General features: G+C 37.5%; 1 protein-coding gene across 8 annotated transcripts in view; it reads left to right on the forward strand.

The window, feature by feature from the left end:
- The window catches only part of FAM13A (family with sequence similarity 13 member A), a 298,485-nt gene that overhangs the window by 198,708 nt on the left and 82,241 nt on the right, over nt 1-17,536 (forward strand). For all 8 annotated transcript variants that reach the window (XM_065907141.1, XM_065907137.1, XM_065907138.1 and 5 more), the window contains one exon: nt 11,948-11,989. In XM_065907141.1, coding sequence (XP_065763213.1) covers nt 11,948-11,989 — 42 coding nt within the window. The remainder of the gene's footprint in view (nt 1-11,947; nt 11,990-17,536) is intronic.

Raw genomic sequence — 17,536 nt, forward strand, 5'->3', positions numbered from 1 at the left:
TGAAAGTAAATATGGTACAAATGGTCCACACACTCAGAAAAACACTGATCTAAACTCTAGTTAATGATTATAACTTATATAAAGCCATTGACAGCAGGTATATATAAGATACTAACACTATACTATTCAACATCCCCAAATAACATGTTGAATATCAGGACCTATGTGAAGTGTCTTTGTCTTAATTGGTGTTTTCATTTACTAGACGGTCAGTGTTACCTATTAAAACAAAAGATGCTCACAATGTTTTTTAATGTTTTCTTTATAACCGAATACTACTCTGTATTGCCAGTGGTACTAAGGGAATGAAGACACAGTTCTGCTTCAAAGAGCTCACGTGCTAGTGAGGACGCAGACACATTACCAGACAATTACAATACATGTGGTGAATTCCGTAATGGGCATTATAATTAACGTAATAATAGAGATGTACCTGCGTGGATATTACCCTATGTTTTATTTAACCTCATATAAGTGTATGACCTTTTTAGAGGGCATGTTTGTACCCCAGTGTCTGCTTAGCTTGTAATTCCCATGAGTGACTTTTTAGCCTTGCCTAGCATGTTGTGAAAGTATATAGAAGATAAATTTGTTACTGCTAATCAGTAACTAAGATGACAATAACAGATTGAAGGCTAAGAATGAAGTAAAATACTTTGGTTCCCGTTAATGTATTTTACTATCTGTTTATAACTTAACATAATTTGCAGACTTTCTCCAGGATGGAAGTGACTATGTTGAAACTCACCATTTTTAGAAAAACTGCAAAGGCTGAATGCTTAAAATTTGATCCGCTATAAAGAACTCAGTTCTTAAAGTTCACTTCAAAATGACTTAAACTAATGATTGATCTTATAATACATCTATTGAGATGGTTAAATTATTCTAGTTATTTTTAGAAATACTAAAATATTTGTGTTGTGTAACATTGTATGGATATTCTTGCCAGCTAAAAAAGTGCTTCCAAGGAAATAGAATAATATCAGAATTAAGTAGAGAAACTATATGAAGAAATGAAGCAAGTTTTTTCTCAGGTACTAAATTTACCTTCAGGGCTTACCTGGTGGCTCAGTGATAAAGACACTTACCTGGTGAGCTCAGCAGGAGATGCAAGTTTAGTTCCTTGGTTGGGAAGATACCCTGGAGAAAGAAGTGGCAATCCACTTCAGTATTCTTGCATGGAAAATCTTCTGGACAGAGGAGCCTGGAAGGCTACAGTCCATGGGGTTACAAAAGAATCAGACAAGACTTAGCGACTAAACAACAACAAATTTACTTTCTATCACTAAAGAGATAGTTTATTAGACTCTAAACTTTACTTATACCTCAAGCTCCTTTCGTGATTCATATTTCATTGTATTTTTTTCCTTGGATATTGTGGATCTGTAGGTAAAGATCTCCATTTTATATGTAGAAGATTTCAATAGGCTAAGAAACAGTCTTTACTCACTCTACGTCCATGACAAAGCTCTCAACTTCACAGCAGTATTTTGATTTGCTAGATTAACTTTCACATAGTCACTAACTCATCTTGTGGCCACAAAAACTAATGATAGAAGATGAAGTTAAGTGCGCTAATGACTAATCTAGATCCCTTTGATTTTAATGCATTGTCATCTGCTTTCACATCCCTTTTTCCGCTTGATTTATTTATAAAAGTGGGAAACTGAGATGAATGTCAGTATAACTCTCTTTTAATTACTTCCTCAAGCAAATTATGATATACAATATACATTATTGAATATTTATTTCATGATGGTGAAATATACCAAATTGCAAATTGCAATGGCTCTTTAAGAAGATTTATAGCAACAGCATTAATTAACATATATTAGTGATCCAACATAGGAAAATTTCAGTGAACCTCTTATCAACAGAATCCATCTGGCCTTTCTAAGTATTGGTTTTTGGAATATTCTTTTGCAAACAAGTAAACATTGGTAACATGGGGATGATGGGGGACTTAGCCAAGGAACAACCCCGGCAATAATGGGCCAGCTTGTGAATCTCCTGTGTGATGTTAGAGAGCCCTCTACTGTTTGTGGTGGTGATGCCTTAGGTTAATTTATCTGAAAATTCATGCTATTCCAAACTTGCTGACACTTTGATAGCACTCAACCTCCCCAACCTTCCCCTCTGTGGCCCACCTCAGTCTCAGAGGGAGTTAAAAGCTGCCTTACCTCAAGTCTGGGTTAACCCTTCCGGGGTTGAGTATCTGAACTTTGATTTCATCACCACTATGGTCTGTGTTTGGTAGTAATGAGAATGAGTGAGAACAGGGAAGACCTCCATGGGCTCTGCTGTCACGTGATGGCTGCAGTGGCTCTGAAGTCTAAATATTTGCTATTTACCCCAAACAAAGAAGCTAGTTTGAATTAAAGTGATGGTTATGCTTAAATTTTACAGAGATCACCCTATCTAAACTACTGGGAAAAAAGGACAGGTATTGAGAGTCAGCAGAAAACACTGGGGAAAGCAATGAAAAGATAGTAAACTTGCTGTCAAGAAACATGTCCAGATATCCAGACACTGACAGTGAGTTAGCCATGTGAATTTGGGCAAGTCATTTTCTCTACCTATGAAGTGAGGGTGATAATGCCTAACATACTTACTTAGAGGGGAAATTTTGTGGTTAAAGAATATTATATTTCTTTGTAAATGATAAAACTATTCAAATTCATATACTGAAGTTTTAGTCCCTAGTGTGATGGTATGTTGAAGCGGGACCTTTGGGAATAATTAGGTTTGCATGAGCTCCTGGAGGTGGGGCTCCCATGATAGGATTGGTGCCCTTACGAGGAGATAAAGGTACCAGAGCACAGTCTCCCCATCCACCAACCCCATCCAGGTGGAGGTACAGTAAGAAGATGGCAGTCTGCAAGCCAGAGAGGGCTCTCAGCAGAACCTGACCATGCTGGCACCCTAATCTCAAGACTTCCAATCTCTGGAAATGTGAGAAGTCAATGTTTCTGTTGTTGAAGCCACCCAATCTGTGGCACCTTGTTATAGCAAGCCATTAAGAATGGTTGTAAAGTGAAAGTGTTCGTTGCTGAGCTGTGTCTGACTCTTTGCAACCCCGTGGGCTATAGCCTGCCAGGCTCCTCTGTCCTTGGGATTCTCCAGGCAATAATACTAGAGTGGGTAGCTATTCCCTTCTCCAAGGGATCTTCCCAACCCAGAGATTGAACCCAGGTCTCCTGTACTGAAGGCAGATTCTTTACCGTCTGAACTATCAGGGTAATAATTGAAAGAAGTTAGTAAAAAAAAAAAAAAAAGTTTACTATTCCCTTTTGCAGGTATCACCTATTCTTTTGCTTTTGTTTCGGAGCCAAAGATTAGGAAATATTTCAATGTATTTGCTAATGTTCTAAAAATATTCTCTTATCCATTAATATCAACCCACTCAAAAAAGAAACTTACTGTATATTACATTATAATTTGCTGCCTCCCGAAGGTGATCTTGCTCTATCTATAATAATGATAAACAGCACTTTGCTGAACAAGAATCTCAGAGACAAATGAAAGCTTGCAGCTGGCTTGAAAACAGTTTTGTGACTAAACCAAAAATTTCTTTAAGCTCCACACAAAGCTTTGGGTTTGCAATGAAGTGAAAAAATTTTCTTTTCCTGCTCTCAAGCCAGAACAAACAGATAGAGTATGTGGCAAGCCCATATTCAAACATTGCCTTGCCCGAACATATCCTTTTCTGGGTTCACTGTACCCTACAGAAGGTACAGTGTTTACATTACTGGCACACCCTAGCACACACACTAGCGCTCCCACCTCTAACTGTGCAGTGGGAGAAAATAAATTCTCTAAATAAGGGTGGAAGAAAGCCCATGGCACCGTTGCAGTTCAATTAAGTTTGGAATAGCAGGGAACAAGATAACTTAAAATAATCAACATACAGCTATCTGAGAATGCATCCAGTTGGGAAACTTAATTTTACAAATTACAAGCGGTGTATGTTTTCAAAATGCCTAATCACATGGTCGTGTCAGCACTCAGCATGGTCTGAGTGATGCTGATTTTATTCCTCAGCCACTGACGGAGCACCCGGAATGTTCTGGGTACCTTGTTAGTTGCTAGAGGGGAACAAAGATAAAGACCAGTCCAGGAGGTGAGGCTAGCTTCCAAATTCTGGAATCCTGGCATCATGTGCTGGGCTCTGGTTTATGGCTGTGGACAGAGTGTCTGGGAACCTGCACGGAGAAGTCGCTCTCCTCTCCAGGGTGATGGAGATGGCCTCCCAGATTAGATGACATTTGAGCTGAGAGATGAAGTATTTACCAGGCAGAGAGAGAAGTGCCGGAAGCATTCAAGACAGAGGGAACAGCACGTACAGACAGGGTTACGAAAGTGCAGTGCGAGGTTGATGGAAGCTCGCTGCCCTTGCGTGCCAGGTTCGGACATCTGGATTTCACCCCAAAGACAAAGAGGAAACAGGAGAGGCTTTCAGGTTAGGAAGATAAATCTGATGGCAGTATTAAGGATAAACTGGTCTGGGTGGCAGGGGAAAATGAGTATTGCAGGGGAAAATGAGTAAGGCAGTGGAAATGGAAAGGAAAGGTCAGATTGAAAAGATCTGTCTATTTTTGAGATAGAATCAGTGCAGTTTGGTGACCGACCGTGAGTGGAGGTGAGGGATTTTTTTTCTAAGGAGAGCAGTTGGCTGTTAATGCAACTGAAATATTATAACAGGAATGAGGACTCTGTCCGGTAACTTCTAAACACATTTCCAGCCAGGATCCCCTGTAAAGTGCGGTGTGAGACTCTTGACTGTATCAGCCAATGCGCAGGTAGTAATACAGGTAGTAATAGTTTCCTTTTGACTTTCTCACTGTAGGAAAAGATGCAAAAGAGACAGAAGGTAAAGCAGCCCCACCCCTCCCTGCTTAAAAGCTTCACATCCTGTTGCTGACAGGCACACACCCTCACCAGTCCCCTCCAGTTCCCTAGAGATTGAACAACGTTCATTAGAAGGGCATCCAGGGATAGAACTCGCTGGGTAGAGGGGCTGAAATAGAGTAAGATGCTCCCTAGTTCCTTCCAAGTATACTAGTTCTTTGAATCGAAGAGACAGAATATAGGCGATAAAGAATGCCACGGCATTAGTAATCTCTAGAAGCTCTGAATTGTGTCTGACTCTTTGCGACCCCATGGACTGTAGACTGCCAGGTTCCTCTGCCCATTGAATTTTCTAGGCAAGAATACTGGAGTGGGTAGCCATTTTCTACCCCAGGGGATCTTTCCAACCAAGGAATTGAACTCACATCTCTTGCGTCTTCTGCATTGGCAGGTAGATTCATTACCACTAGCGCAACCTGGGAAGCCCAGGTCAGTAAGGAAGGCGAAATCAAAAAGACCATGGGTCCCTGAGTCTCCTTCTTGACACCATCTGTGGTATAAACAGGAAAAGAATATTGAAGAGACCTGGAAATCCTCTATCAGCTCCCCCATGCTCACCTAGAACAACTTTCTCACATCCATATTGCTAGGTATATCTGGACCTGCTTTCTCTCTGATTTTCTCTATGATAAAGGCTCAACAAAATCTGTACTTTTTTGGCCCAGAGCTGATTCTGACAGTGGGGCAGAAAAAAGAATGTTTGCTGTCTGTCCTACGAGAATGTAGATCTTAATTCAGCAGCATTCATTGTGTATTAATTATGCCTCAAGTCAGAGCGATGTGTTTTTAGCATAGCATTTTTCAACTGTAGGTCATGACCTTTTCGTGGTCATAAAACCCATTTAGCAGATTGTGACAAGTGTTTTATATAATTTTAGGTAAGTGAAATACGACAGAATAGAAAATGTCCAAAGTAAGAATAATGCTATGAAATGTGTGTCCCTTTTATGTGTTCTCTACTGTCACAACGTAAAATGTGTTTCTAACTAGATCGTGGCCAAAGTTTTTCAAAACACTGACTCTGGAGTGCTTATTGAGAATAATTTATTTGAATGAGAGGTTACTACAGGCCTGGAAGTCAAATCCCCATGTCAGTGTGGGAAACCCATTCTAGTCTTAGCATTCCTACAAATGAAATTCCAGAGTACAATCTATGTGTAAGATGGAGACACTTTTGTTAGGCAGATTCTTAATTCTGGATTTGGTGGGGGAGTGGGGAAATATTTTAGTAGAATTGTTAGTTTCCTAGCACGACTGTGAAAAAACACCGCAAACGGGGTAGCTGAGAATAACAGAAATTTATTGTCTCACTTCTAGACGCCAGAAATCCCAAATTAATGTGTTGGCAGGGCTGGGCTCCCTCAAAAGGCCCTGGGAAATGAGTTGTCTCTGGCCTCTCTCCTTACTCCCAAGAGTTTTTGGTTGGTGGCAGCACAATTCCAGTCTCCCCATGGTGTGCTTCCTGTGTGTGTATCCACCCCTGCCAGCTCTGAAAGGGTGCTGGTTGTATGAGTTAGAACCCATGGCAGTAACTTTAACTTGATCACCTCTGTAAAGACTATTTTCAAACATGATCATATCTTGAGTTTCTTGGGATTAGGGGATACTATTTTTGCGGAGATGCTATTCATCCCCAAACAATATATTTCAAATTTGTACTAAGCAATCAAGAAAAGAATTATTTCCCTATCTTACTGGGGGGAGAGTTGCAAATTTTTGGAAGCCTTTTATTTGTTTTGCTTCCAAAGCATAATACTACTCTTCGTGTTAGCTAAAATTTCTAGTCTTGTGAACATTAACAATTTCAGCTCTTTGCATTTACCCATTGGCCAGGAAAGCCTATTTGCTCTTGAATTTAAGTGGTTTGTTTTTATTTCTCCTGGCGGCTAAGCGTTGCTTTCTTGGTTACAGCATACAAATAATAAAACTGTAAGCGAAGTTGCTTGGGTTTATAATAAAGAAGTATACATATAGCTACAAAAATGTCCCCCTGAACTTACAGGGGCAAACAGTTGGCCAGAAGTTGATCTGAAAACTCATAGCGTTTGTTTTCCAAAAGTAACAGGGAGGATGTTTTCTACTGTGTTCCTGAATGGAGCTGAACCAAAAATCTGAGTAGCAGAACACCAGCTGCTACATCACACCCCAAATGGAGGGTTATAAATGCTATAAATGGGGGGTTATAAATGTTAATGCCTGAGACTGTGGATAAATCAAAAAGGCTCAAGTATGGCACTTTATTTTTTGCAGAAGGAAGGAAAGAAAATATGCTAATTTTCACTCACTTCATTATCCTTGAAGAAATTTCATCTAAGAAAATTCTTCCATTTAGCACATTTGTTGCAAATGAGGGGAAAACCTGAATTCCAGAGAAAATGTTTACTTAATACTTTTAATTTTGTCCTTTCACTAGTCCCTCCCTTTTTCTCCTCCTTTGACTGTTTGTGTTTTTTAAGCCCCAGTAGATTTTTTTTTTCTGGTTTTTCAATGAGTGGAACTAATCCTTACCTATTTTGCTGTACATTTCAGTACCCAAGGAATACTTACAAACTGTTTTGTCTAGCTCAAATCACTTGAAAATGTAGTTAAAGTGTGTAGCTAAATATGCAGATTATGTTAATTTGGGGGGTAGCCAGCCACATTAACCAATTAGTAAGTTGGACTAATTGGAACATTTATCATGACAGTTCAAAGCGGAATTGAATGGAATGGTGATTTGATCCAGTAATTGAGGGTCCATTCTGAATACCTCAGTCTGGGAATTCTCCCAACAGTACTTGGTTTTTCTTAGGCATAGAAAGCGCCACGTTTTTCGCAGTTTCAGTTAGCTTGCTGTGTAATTAAATCGATAGGCATTGCACTCTGTGGCTTCAGTTTAGAAATGAGTGCAGCTCAGGAAGAGGTCGTAAGTCTAGGTGTCATCCACTTAGGTACATTTACCAATGTTGAGTCACGTCAAAAGGTAAGTTAGTATAGCGCAGGAAACTCTACTCAATATTTTGTAATGATCTTTATGGGAAAGAATCTGAAAAAGAAAGGATATATGTATATGTGTAAATGAATCACTTTACTATACCCTTGAAACTTATCACAACATTGTAAGTCAACTATACTCCAAGGTAAACTAAAAATTCAATGTAAAAAAGGTAAGTTAGATAGGCCCCCACTAAAACCCTTCTATCCTTGTTATTGCCCTTCTCAGCTGTAGCTTCTTAGGTTTGGACTGTTACTTGGGTCTATTTGATAAATGTTCTTCCCACAGGCAGCTGTTGTGAGAGAATATAACACCACATGTCTAAGGACATTAAGCACTCAATGGCCTGATGAACATGAGATGATTGCTCAAATTTCTCAATGTATTTGAATTTTTAAAAAAAGCAAAGCAATTGGCTGCTTAAACTTGGCTATTATTCAGAGTCAGCAAACAAGAAATAATTAAAATATGGCATTTTTACTAGTAACCAAGGAAGAAATTGAATGAATTCCAAGTTGTTACAGTTTGTCATTGGCTTCATTTCATGACACACACTCCCCTTTTCATTCACAGTACGTGTGCTAATTTTTAAAAATTGAAAGTAGGTCTGAATTAATTCTCAATTTAAAATTTAGGCAAAAAATTACAACTCAACATCACTGGACATACCTGAGATTGATGTAAAGCTAGGAACAGGCATAAATAACTCTATAAGTAGGTGCTTGAGGGCATATAATAATAGTCCAATATTCCTTTTGCACAGAGGTAGAAATGGTGATCTTTTCAAGTGTTTTACATTCCAGTGTGTAAATTTTGTGGAAAAGTTTATTTTTCTGTTCTATTTGGAAGAATTGTCCTTGGCCATTTTTCCTTGAACTTACTTTTAAAATCTGTGCATAAAATTGATGTTTAGAATTAATAGACTTTATCTGAAATCAGTGCTTTAGTTGTTTCAGAATTTATAGTGTAGTCACGATTACATTACTTTTATGAAAGGGAAAATAGAAATAGGCTAATTAACTATCAAAATTAATTATTTTCCTCATTTTCTTTTCAAATCTTATTTTTATTCTTGGGTACTGTGCATAGATTGCTGTCCCATTGACTGCTACTGACTAAGCAAATCTGAGTTAATACTGAGTCTGGTTCATTTCATTTAAAAAACAGTGCTTGCATTTTCTTTTTTGAAACATTTATCACTGCTCAAAATTTAAGGACATATCCAAATTAAGAATTTCTGATTTTGTCTTTCATTAACAAACTTACCTTGTGCAAAAATAGGTAGAGACATGGATGCAGGGAGCGGACATATGGATGGGAGTGGGGAGGGAAATGGGGGATGAATTAGGAGATTGGTATTGATATATATACACTATTATGTGTAAAATAGATAACTAATGAGAACCTAATGTATAGAACAGGGAACTGCACTCAATGCTCAGTGCTGACCTAGGTAGGTTTAGTCGCTCAGTCTTGTGAACCCATAGACCGTAGCCTGCCAGGCTCCTTTGTCCATTAAATTTTCCAAGCAAGAATTCTGGAGTAGATTGCCATTTCTTTCTCCAGATCTTCCCAGCCCAGGGATCAAACTCGGGTCTCCTGCATTGCAGGCAGACACTTTTTACCAACTGAGCCACCACGGAAGGACTGTGGTGACCTTAACGGGAAGGAAATACAAAGAGGGGATATATGTATACAAATACATATACAGATATACAAATGATTGACTTTTCTGTACAGCAGGAACTAATACAACATTGTAAAGCAATTATACTCCAAAAAATAATTAAAAATATATTTGCTCTTGATTAAAACTCATGTTTCTATCAAGAGGCATTCTTGACATAGTACCAATACACTTTAATAAATTAATCACCTTATACGTACTATCAGGCATAAAGCATTATGAGTGGACTTTGACGAAGGTTGGTATAGAGTTGCTATAATCAGAAGCTTGGCACAGAGCTTATAAAGTGCGCAAGATGTTGTGCCAGAATGAGGACATTCATCCCATCATATTTTGATAAGTTAAAATTGAAGGCAAGGCAGAGAACAATAAAAAAGTATGTTTGTTGTTTGCACATCACTAGCTGTGTGACCTGGATAAGTTATGTGCCTGCTCTGAGCCTGCTGTTCTCAAGAGAGGGGCAAGTAAGTACCAGGGAAGTTTTTGTGAGGATTTACATGAGATAATTAATGTTAAACACAAGATAGTGCCTCACTGATGAATAGAAGTGTGAAGCAGAGAAGATGTAAAGGAAAAAATTTGATTGCCTCTGTTGGCTACAAGAACATTTTCATGCATGCACACAAAACATGAGCCAAAGCACATGAACAGCTGTGTTCCGAACTCTGCACCATTAAATTATCTCCCAAGGCACTTCTGAATTTTAAGAAAACCAACCATATTGCTAATTGAATGTTTACTAAAGAAACTTTGTTAATTTGTTAATTTTCTTTAATATTGGTTACATGTTAGAGTTAAGGATCTGTTCTGGGCAAAAATGTGTTTAGTACACTGCTCACATGTTCCTATTACAATAAAATCATTATAGGTTTTTACAGTCTTTTGCATAGTATCAGTTATACTTATTATTTTTGACACCAAACCCTTGGTTAGGAAACAAACCCAATTCTAACATGTTTATAATTTGTTAAGTGTTTTCAAGGACTATTTTGATGTCAAATATGTATGTGTCAGTCTGGCTTAAAGTAATCACTCCTGTGAAGCATGGCTCCAGGGGTTTCTTCCCGAGACACCTGGAGGTTTCCCAGGTGCTAGGGTCTGTAACTCATCAAGCCTTGCCCTCATCCCATCAATATTAGAGTCAAGAATAAAGCTGATCTATCCATTACCTTTCACTTGAGAAGAACTGGCGCAGTCAATTACAAACAGAAAAATCTTTGACAAGATAAACACTAAGATTGCTGAGTGATATTGACATTGGAAATCAAAATCATGAGAGTGAAAAATAATGTCATTTTTTTATATGTCATCTTGCAGCCAGACCTTTTGTACTTCCAGGGCAGGTTGATGGGTGTGTGTGTGTGTGTGTGTGACACTGTAACTTGTAATAAGATGTGTGTGTGTGTGTCTCTGTTATACTCCAACTTATAATAAGATTTTTAGTGATTGCCAAGGTAATATTATGAAGAAAACTTTTATCTTTTCATCAGTGATGCTTGTCGTGTACCACAAGGGAACAAGAAGATTAATTGTATTAGATTAAGTTTAATACATTTATACTTTTTTCTGTTTAATATTGAACATATTTAACATAGATACCTAGTCATATATTCAGGGGAATGGTTATTTAAAAGCAAATTTTGCACAAGTACATAATCAAAAAAGTTCAAAGACCACTCTAGTAGGCCTGAAGGGGAGAAACTCATTCTATGTTTTGAGGTCATTTATCAAAAGAGAAAAGCAGGTAAAAGAAAGAAAAAATATTTCACTGTAGTATACATTTTATATTTTTAATTAAATACTTTTAATTAAGTTTCTTGTTGTTTCTGTGTTGTTTGAGGAACTTAAAGTGTTTTTATAGTAGTTTCATTTGTGTCCTTTCATGTTGCTTACCTTCATTAATACCTTGGGTGTAGCTGCAGAAGGCAAAGAGCAGGAGTGTTGTGTACTGGTGCCTGGGCATGGCTAGAGCATCATACACTTAGGAATATTTTGTTGACTGTCTCTTATTTTCATCATCGTGTTAATAAGCTGTAATTAACTTTATTGAGATAATTGAATATGTAATCATTTTAATAGTTTATGTGTAATATATGAGCTTGGGCTTCTAGAATAAGTAGTTAAACGCTTCCTCTTGAAAGTGTGATGTGAATTACTTTTGCCTCAGGCTAATCTTGAAAGAAACCTCTCTTGATGATCTCCCTTGAAAAAGTTATTGGTCTTGGCTGGGTCCAAGGTAGAGTGTACTCTGCTAACTCTACTCCATGGTGAGATTAAATGTGTCAAAACAAAATTTTTGATAGGGGAAATAGAGTTTTAGTAAAATTGAGGTGTTATGATGTTAACAGAAATTAATTCAAATTTCATTTTCCTTTTAGTTCGCAGGAAGATGAAAGACCTATGTCACCTTTCTATTTGAGGTATTTATTTGATTTTTATTGGTCTGTTCCAGGGAATTGGGGGAGGGTTAAGAATTCTTTGATTTTGTCTACATTAATTCTTCTCAATAGAATATTCTGTCCTGTAGCCAGACTAAGCTTATTAGAATCCCTTACCATAATGTTCATGTTATATTTTTCTCTCTTTTGTTTAAGAAATCTTAAAAAAGTTTTAATATAGTTAAAAAGACTAAAATAAGATATTTGGTTTTAAATTCAAAGATGTCAAAGTAGTCATTTTAATTTTGAAGTCTGCCTAATGATCAGGCTGTAAGCTAAATTTTAAAAACTCCATTCTACACATATATGCAAGTAGGGAGGGCTTTGAGCCTAAGGCTCACTTGCTGAAGTAGTCTTAGGTGATGTCGGATCATTTTATATATGGTAGTAAAGTATGAAACTAATATTCAGCAAGTTCACGGAGTTCAGGATTATTTTCTAAAGTTTATGAAGTCAGAATGAAAACTCTTGAAACAGGTAAGTTTACATCAAAGTAGATGTTAGATGAGATCACTTCCCTCCAAACTAAAAAGTTTTTGCATTGGTGTGATTGTCAGTGAACCACCTCATTTAGGTAATGACCTAGAACCAGGTTTTTCTTACTTTCGCATTTCTTTCCTCACTACCTACCTACCTACCTCAAAGGCTTAGAAAATATATTTGAAAAAAAATATGAATGTATAAATTCAACTTTAAATTGCTAAAGTTTTTCTTAACTTTTCCTCAATTTTGAATTCTACTTTTTTAAAAGTGTGAGGATGTGACATCCATATTTTGTTTGTTTTTGAATCTGATTTGTTGCAATAGTCTTAGATTTAGATTTTAATTCAGCCATCATATTTCTGAAATGTGTCATAAGACATCAGGCTTGGCCAAGTAACTGGTTTACAGTAGTGTTCTGCCCTTTAGAGACTTGACGCATGTTGCATAATCACTTTGTGGCAAGAGAGGGAACGTTTGAGGTATCAGTTTGAGACGACATGGTGGTCCATTTGATTCATTCTGGTTTCCTGCCAACCAAATCAGCACATTCTGGTTTATAAGCTGTCTTGACTGTGCAATTACTATAAGCCCATGAGGATGTTTCTGGGTACACAGGGATGCTAGGATTCATTATGTAAATACACATAGTAATATCAAGCAAGTGATTATCGTATATTAATGGAAATTAAGTTCTACACAGTACAGAAGACTGTAGCACCAGATCCTGATGACTAATGAGAACTATTCTCTGATTTGTCTTATTTTTATTACTCTGGATCGCATCAGTCTGTGTTTTGCACAGTATTTTATTTTTTACCACTCTTTTAAAAAGCAGGTGGGGAAAATGGGCTTATAAAAATCATAAGTCATCAGATATATATTATTGTATTTTATAGTGTAAGTTTTATAATTACCTAGAGTAATACTGTAGTCTTGAAAAAGATATTCTGTACTGCCAAAATGAAAGCAAAGAATGTAAAGTTAACATATTTATTGAACTCATGATAGACCCTATTTGGCCTTTCATTATTAAAAGTAATAAAAACTAAAATGTGATGGAAGTGGTGGGGGGAGGATGTGCATACTACCCACATTTACAGTAAAGGTAAAGTTGTAGAAAAAGAAAAAGTTACCAACAGACATTCTTTTCACATGAGAGGAATTTAAACTAAGTGGAGATACTTCATAAATGCAAAACTAGCCATTATTTGACCCAAAATTAAAATTTTCAAATGTAGCTTCCTTTGCTGAAAAACATTACATGGTAATCTTAGAAATTATGTAAGAATTAGATTGGTCCAAGCTAATTTAGATTATTTTTTGCCTTCTTGACACAAAGCAGGAAGAATCTGTTGATAAAACATGAATCTTTTTTTCCAAATTATTTTCATGGCTGGTTTGAGGTTGACTTTTCCTGGGTTATTCTAGCATGCAGAATTCAAGTAGAAAGAAAAGGACACATGATTGTTAATTATGATTAGGTTCTTCTAGATTTTTGAACTAGAACCATTAACATGTCCACTGATAATTTAGTTTATAAATCAGTGCACTTTTTTTTGTACCACCTCAAGTAAGAGCAAATGAATGCTTAAATGTTTTAAATATATTTAAATAAATTTTTCTAGCATCCTGTCTTCCATTCCTTTCTCTCCCACTTTATTATAATTCCTTTGCTGCAGTGTTAGGAACGGGGCATTATTGTATGACTAATGAATTTCATAAAGATTTGCTAACATGTTGAAAAACAAAATTGGCTCTTTTAAATCCAAAATAATTTTTTCTGTGCCTTTATAAAGTAAAACATGATCGGTAGTTGCAAAATGGTGTCTTCCCTGGGTAGGGGTATTGAATACTAAATATTGTATATCAACAGTATTGATTGGCCAGCTTTTTCAGAGGAAGAAAAGGCCAAATCAAGAGACGAGATACATCTAAGATGTGTATTCACCAACAGTTGGTTCAACCGCAAGCAGCCCAGCAGTGGGGATGGGTATTTAATGGTAGGATATTCCATTTGGTGGTTTGCTCTGAAAGGTCTAACAGGAAGTAGAACAGCAAATCTCAGTGGCTGCAAGTTTGGGAGTGGGCAGTCTTCAGGTAGACCAGCTCAGAACAGAGGGAAGATAAGGGCAAAGCAGGCCTCCCATTTCAGAGGAAGGAGAATAGATGATCCATAAAGGAACTCAGGTACAAGAGATTAGACTGGCATCCAGCCATCGCAGTGGACACAAGATGCATTATCTACAACAAGAGAGAATCTAGAGTAGAAATGAAGAGCTGATTGAGAGGCTGTCGTGCACTAGTGGAGATTCCAGGACTTCCCTGTGGCTGGGGGCAGGTGGTGGAATACAGGGACAGAGAATGAGAGAAGCCATTTCATTCGTCACCTTGGTCTACCTTTCACCTTGTAGAACTGCAGTTTCTGCAATTGCTGTTCTAACAATCATGGCTAAACCACTTGTTAATCTACTGAACATTTCCACTGTCTTTTTTCCATTGACATTTCCATCTTCCAATGTCTACTGGACATTCTCCAGCCTAACCTAACTCACCATAGAACCATTTGTCCTTTTTTGCAAAAGAAAGAAACAGTAGCTACAGATCTACACCTGTCACTGTCCCATGTGGCAAGTTTATTGCAGCTTGTTGTTATTCACTTGCTAAGTCCTGTCTGACTCTCTGCAACCCCATGGACTACAGCACGCCAGGCTCCTCTGTCCTCCAGTGTCCCCTCAAGTTTGCTCAAATTCATATCCATTGAATTGATGCTATATAACCATCTCATCCTCTGTGGCCCCCTTTTCCTTTTGCCTTCAATCTTTCCCAGCATCAGTGTCTTTTCCAATGAGTCAACACTTTGCATCATGTGGCCAAAGTATTGGAGCTTCAGCATCAGTCCTTCCAATGAGTATTCAGGATTTATTTCCTTTAGGATTGACTGGTTTGATCTCCTTGCAGTCCAAGGGACTCTCAAGACTCTTCTCTAGCATCACAGTTTGAAAGCATCAATTCTTCAACACTGAGCCTTCGTTATGGTCCAACTTTCAAATCTGTATGTGACTATCAGAAAAACCATAGTTTTTACTATACGGACCTTTGTTGGCAAAATGATGTCTCTGATTTTCAATGTGCTGTCTAAGTTTGTCATAGCTTTCCTTTCAAGGAGCAAGAGTGTTTTAATTTCGTGGCTGCAGTCACCATCTGCAGTGATTTTTTTTTTTTTAATTGAAGCTACAGTAGCTCAAACAGTAGGTGTCATTGTTCCCCAGGTGCTTATTAGAGATTACCTGCCCTGTTGAAGTGATTAAGGAAATGAAAGAAAGGGACAATCTATGCCAAACCCTTAGTGAGATTGCTACAAAATAAACACAGACCTGTACACTAAAGGTACAGAACATGCTTGGCAAAGATGCCTATACCCTGACTTCTTTCCTAATCTGGGCTGGAATCCCAGAAAAGGAGCTCTTACCTCAACTGCTCAGATTAGTGTGAAAGCAACTTGGAGTAGGTGTTCTCTGGGTCACATGCAGTCTCTTGTTTGAATTCTTTTGGTAATGTCCAGTCAAATCTGATTGGGATCTGTTGGTAGCTCTATTTATCAAAGTCTTCAGCATTCATAAGCCCAGGTTTTGATTTATCTGGTTATTTCCACTAGAAGTAGAGTTCTTGATCTCCGCTTTCTATTCCTCCTCATCTGTACCTGCTTGCATCTCCCCTTCACTGCCATCACCTTCCTTAGGGGCTACGGTCAAGTCCTGTCTTCATCCCATCCCACCCAACTTTGACCCATGAATTCCTTCTTTTTTACAAATTCCTGGATTATGCACCTACCTAGAATCCATCTTTGCCTGTGCCTTAGCAAAATCCTGACTATATGCTTCAAAGACTGCATACCTATAACCAGTCTTATGCAGTGGGATCTAAACAGCTCACCTGGCCTGTAAATGTTGGCTCCTCACTTACCTAACACTTGTTTTTTAGCATCTTGATCCTTCTATGCTCTCCCCTTTACATATTGTGCTTCACTGAAATCTTTAAATTAACAGTTGTTATCAATTTCAGCCTTAGTTTCAATACTCATGGTGCAAATTGAAGCTAAATTACTATTTTAGCAGATTTGGAATTGCTTAGGGCCAGTTTCAGAATTTCAGATGTTTTCTTGTTTTCCTGAATCAGGAACATCAGATTTATTTCTAAACTAGCTGTTTGGTACACAAACTCAATATTTAGAATTGTGTTTTTATTCCTAGATTCCAGGAAGCATCAATTTTATGAAAGTCTTTTAACTGCATAATTTATGTTGAAGAAAAAACTTTAGCTTTGGGTACATTCAGATTTAAGTGGACACTGGATGAGATCTAGAAATTATACCTCTCTTATCTTGATATGCAGAAAATTTGTTTCTAACTCACTTTTAATAGCTTCTGGGGGATTACTTTTCCAAACAACTTGTGATATGCTAGAATTTCAATGTTTGTGAGTTGGGGGAGAAGCATTTATTAAATTTTTAATCATTTACTTTCCTCCTTAAGCATAATACATGTTTTCTAAATTATCATTTTAAGGTAGAAAGCTATTATTGAGCTTCCTGGGTTGATCATGATAAAGAATCTGCCTGCCAATGCAGGATACATGGATTTGATCCCTGGGTCGAGATGAACCCCTGGGGAAGGAAATGGCAACCCACAGAGGAGCCTGGTAGGCTACAGTCCATGGGGTTGCTAAAAAAAAAAGGATCAAAGACAACCTAGTGACCAAACGACGACAGCTTTAGGGGTTACTTTTCCAGACCTTGTGCTAGAATTTCAGTGTTTGTGATTTTGTGGCAGGGGCAGTGTATGTGGTAATATTTATTAAATTCTGAATAGTTTATTTGTCTAAGCATAATATAATGCTTAAAATTATCATTTTATGGTAAAAAAGCTCTTATTATCTGATGTGATAACTTGAAGAAGTGTATTATCAGACATTGTATTTGTTCATAAGCCTATTTCAGGTTACTAACTAAAAGGTAGAACAAATAAGCAGACTGTTTATTTAATTATC

This window comes from Muntiacus reevesi, chromosome 16 (genome assembly GCF_963930625.1).
Source record: "Muntiacus reevesi chromosome 16, mMunRee1.1, whole genome shotgun sequence".
NCBI lineage: Eukaryota > Metazoa > Chordata > Mammalia > Artiodactyla > Cervidae > Muntiacus > Muntiacus reevesi.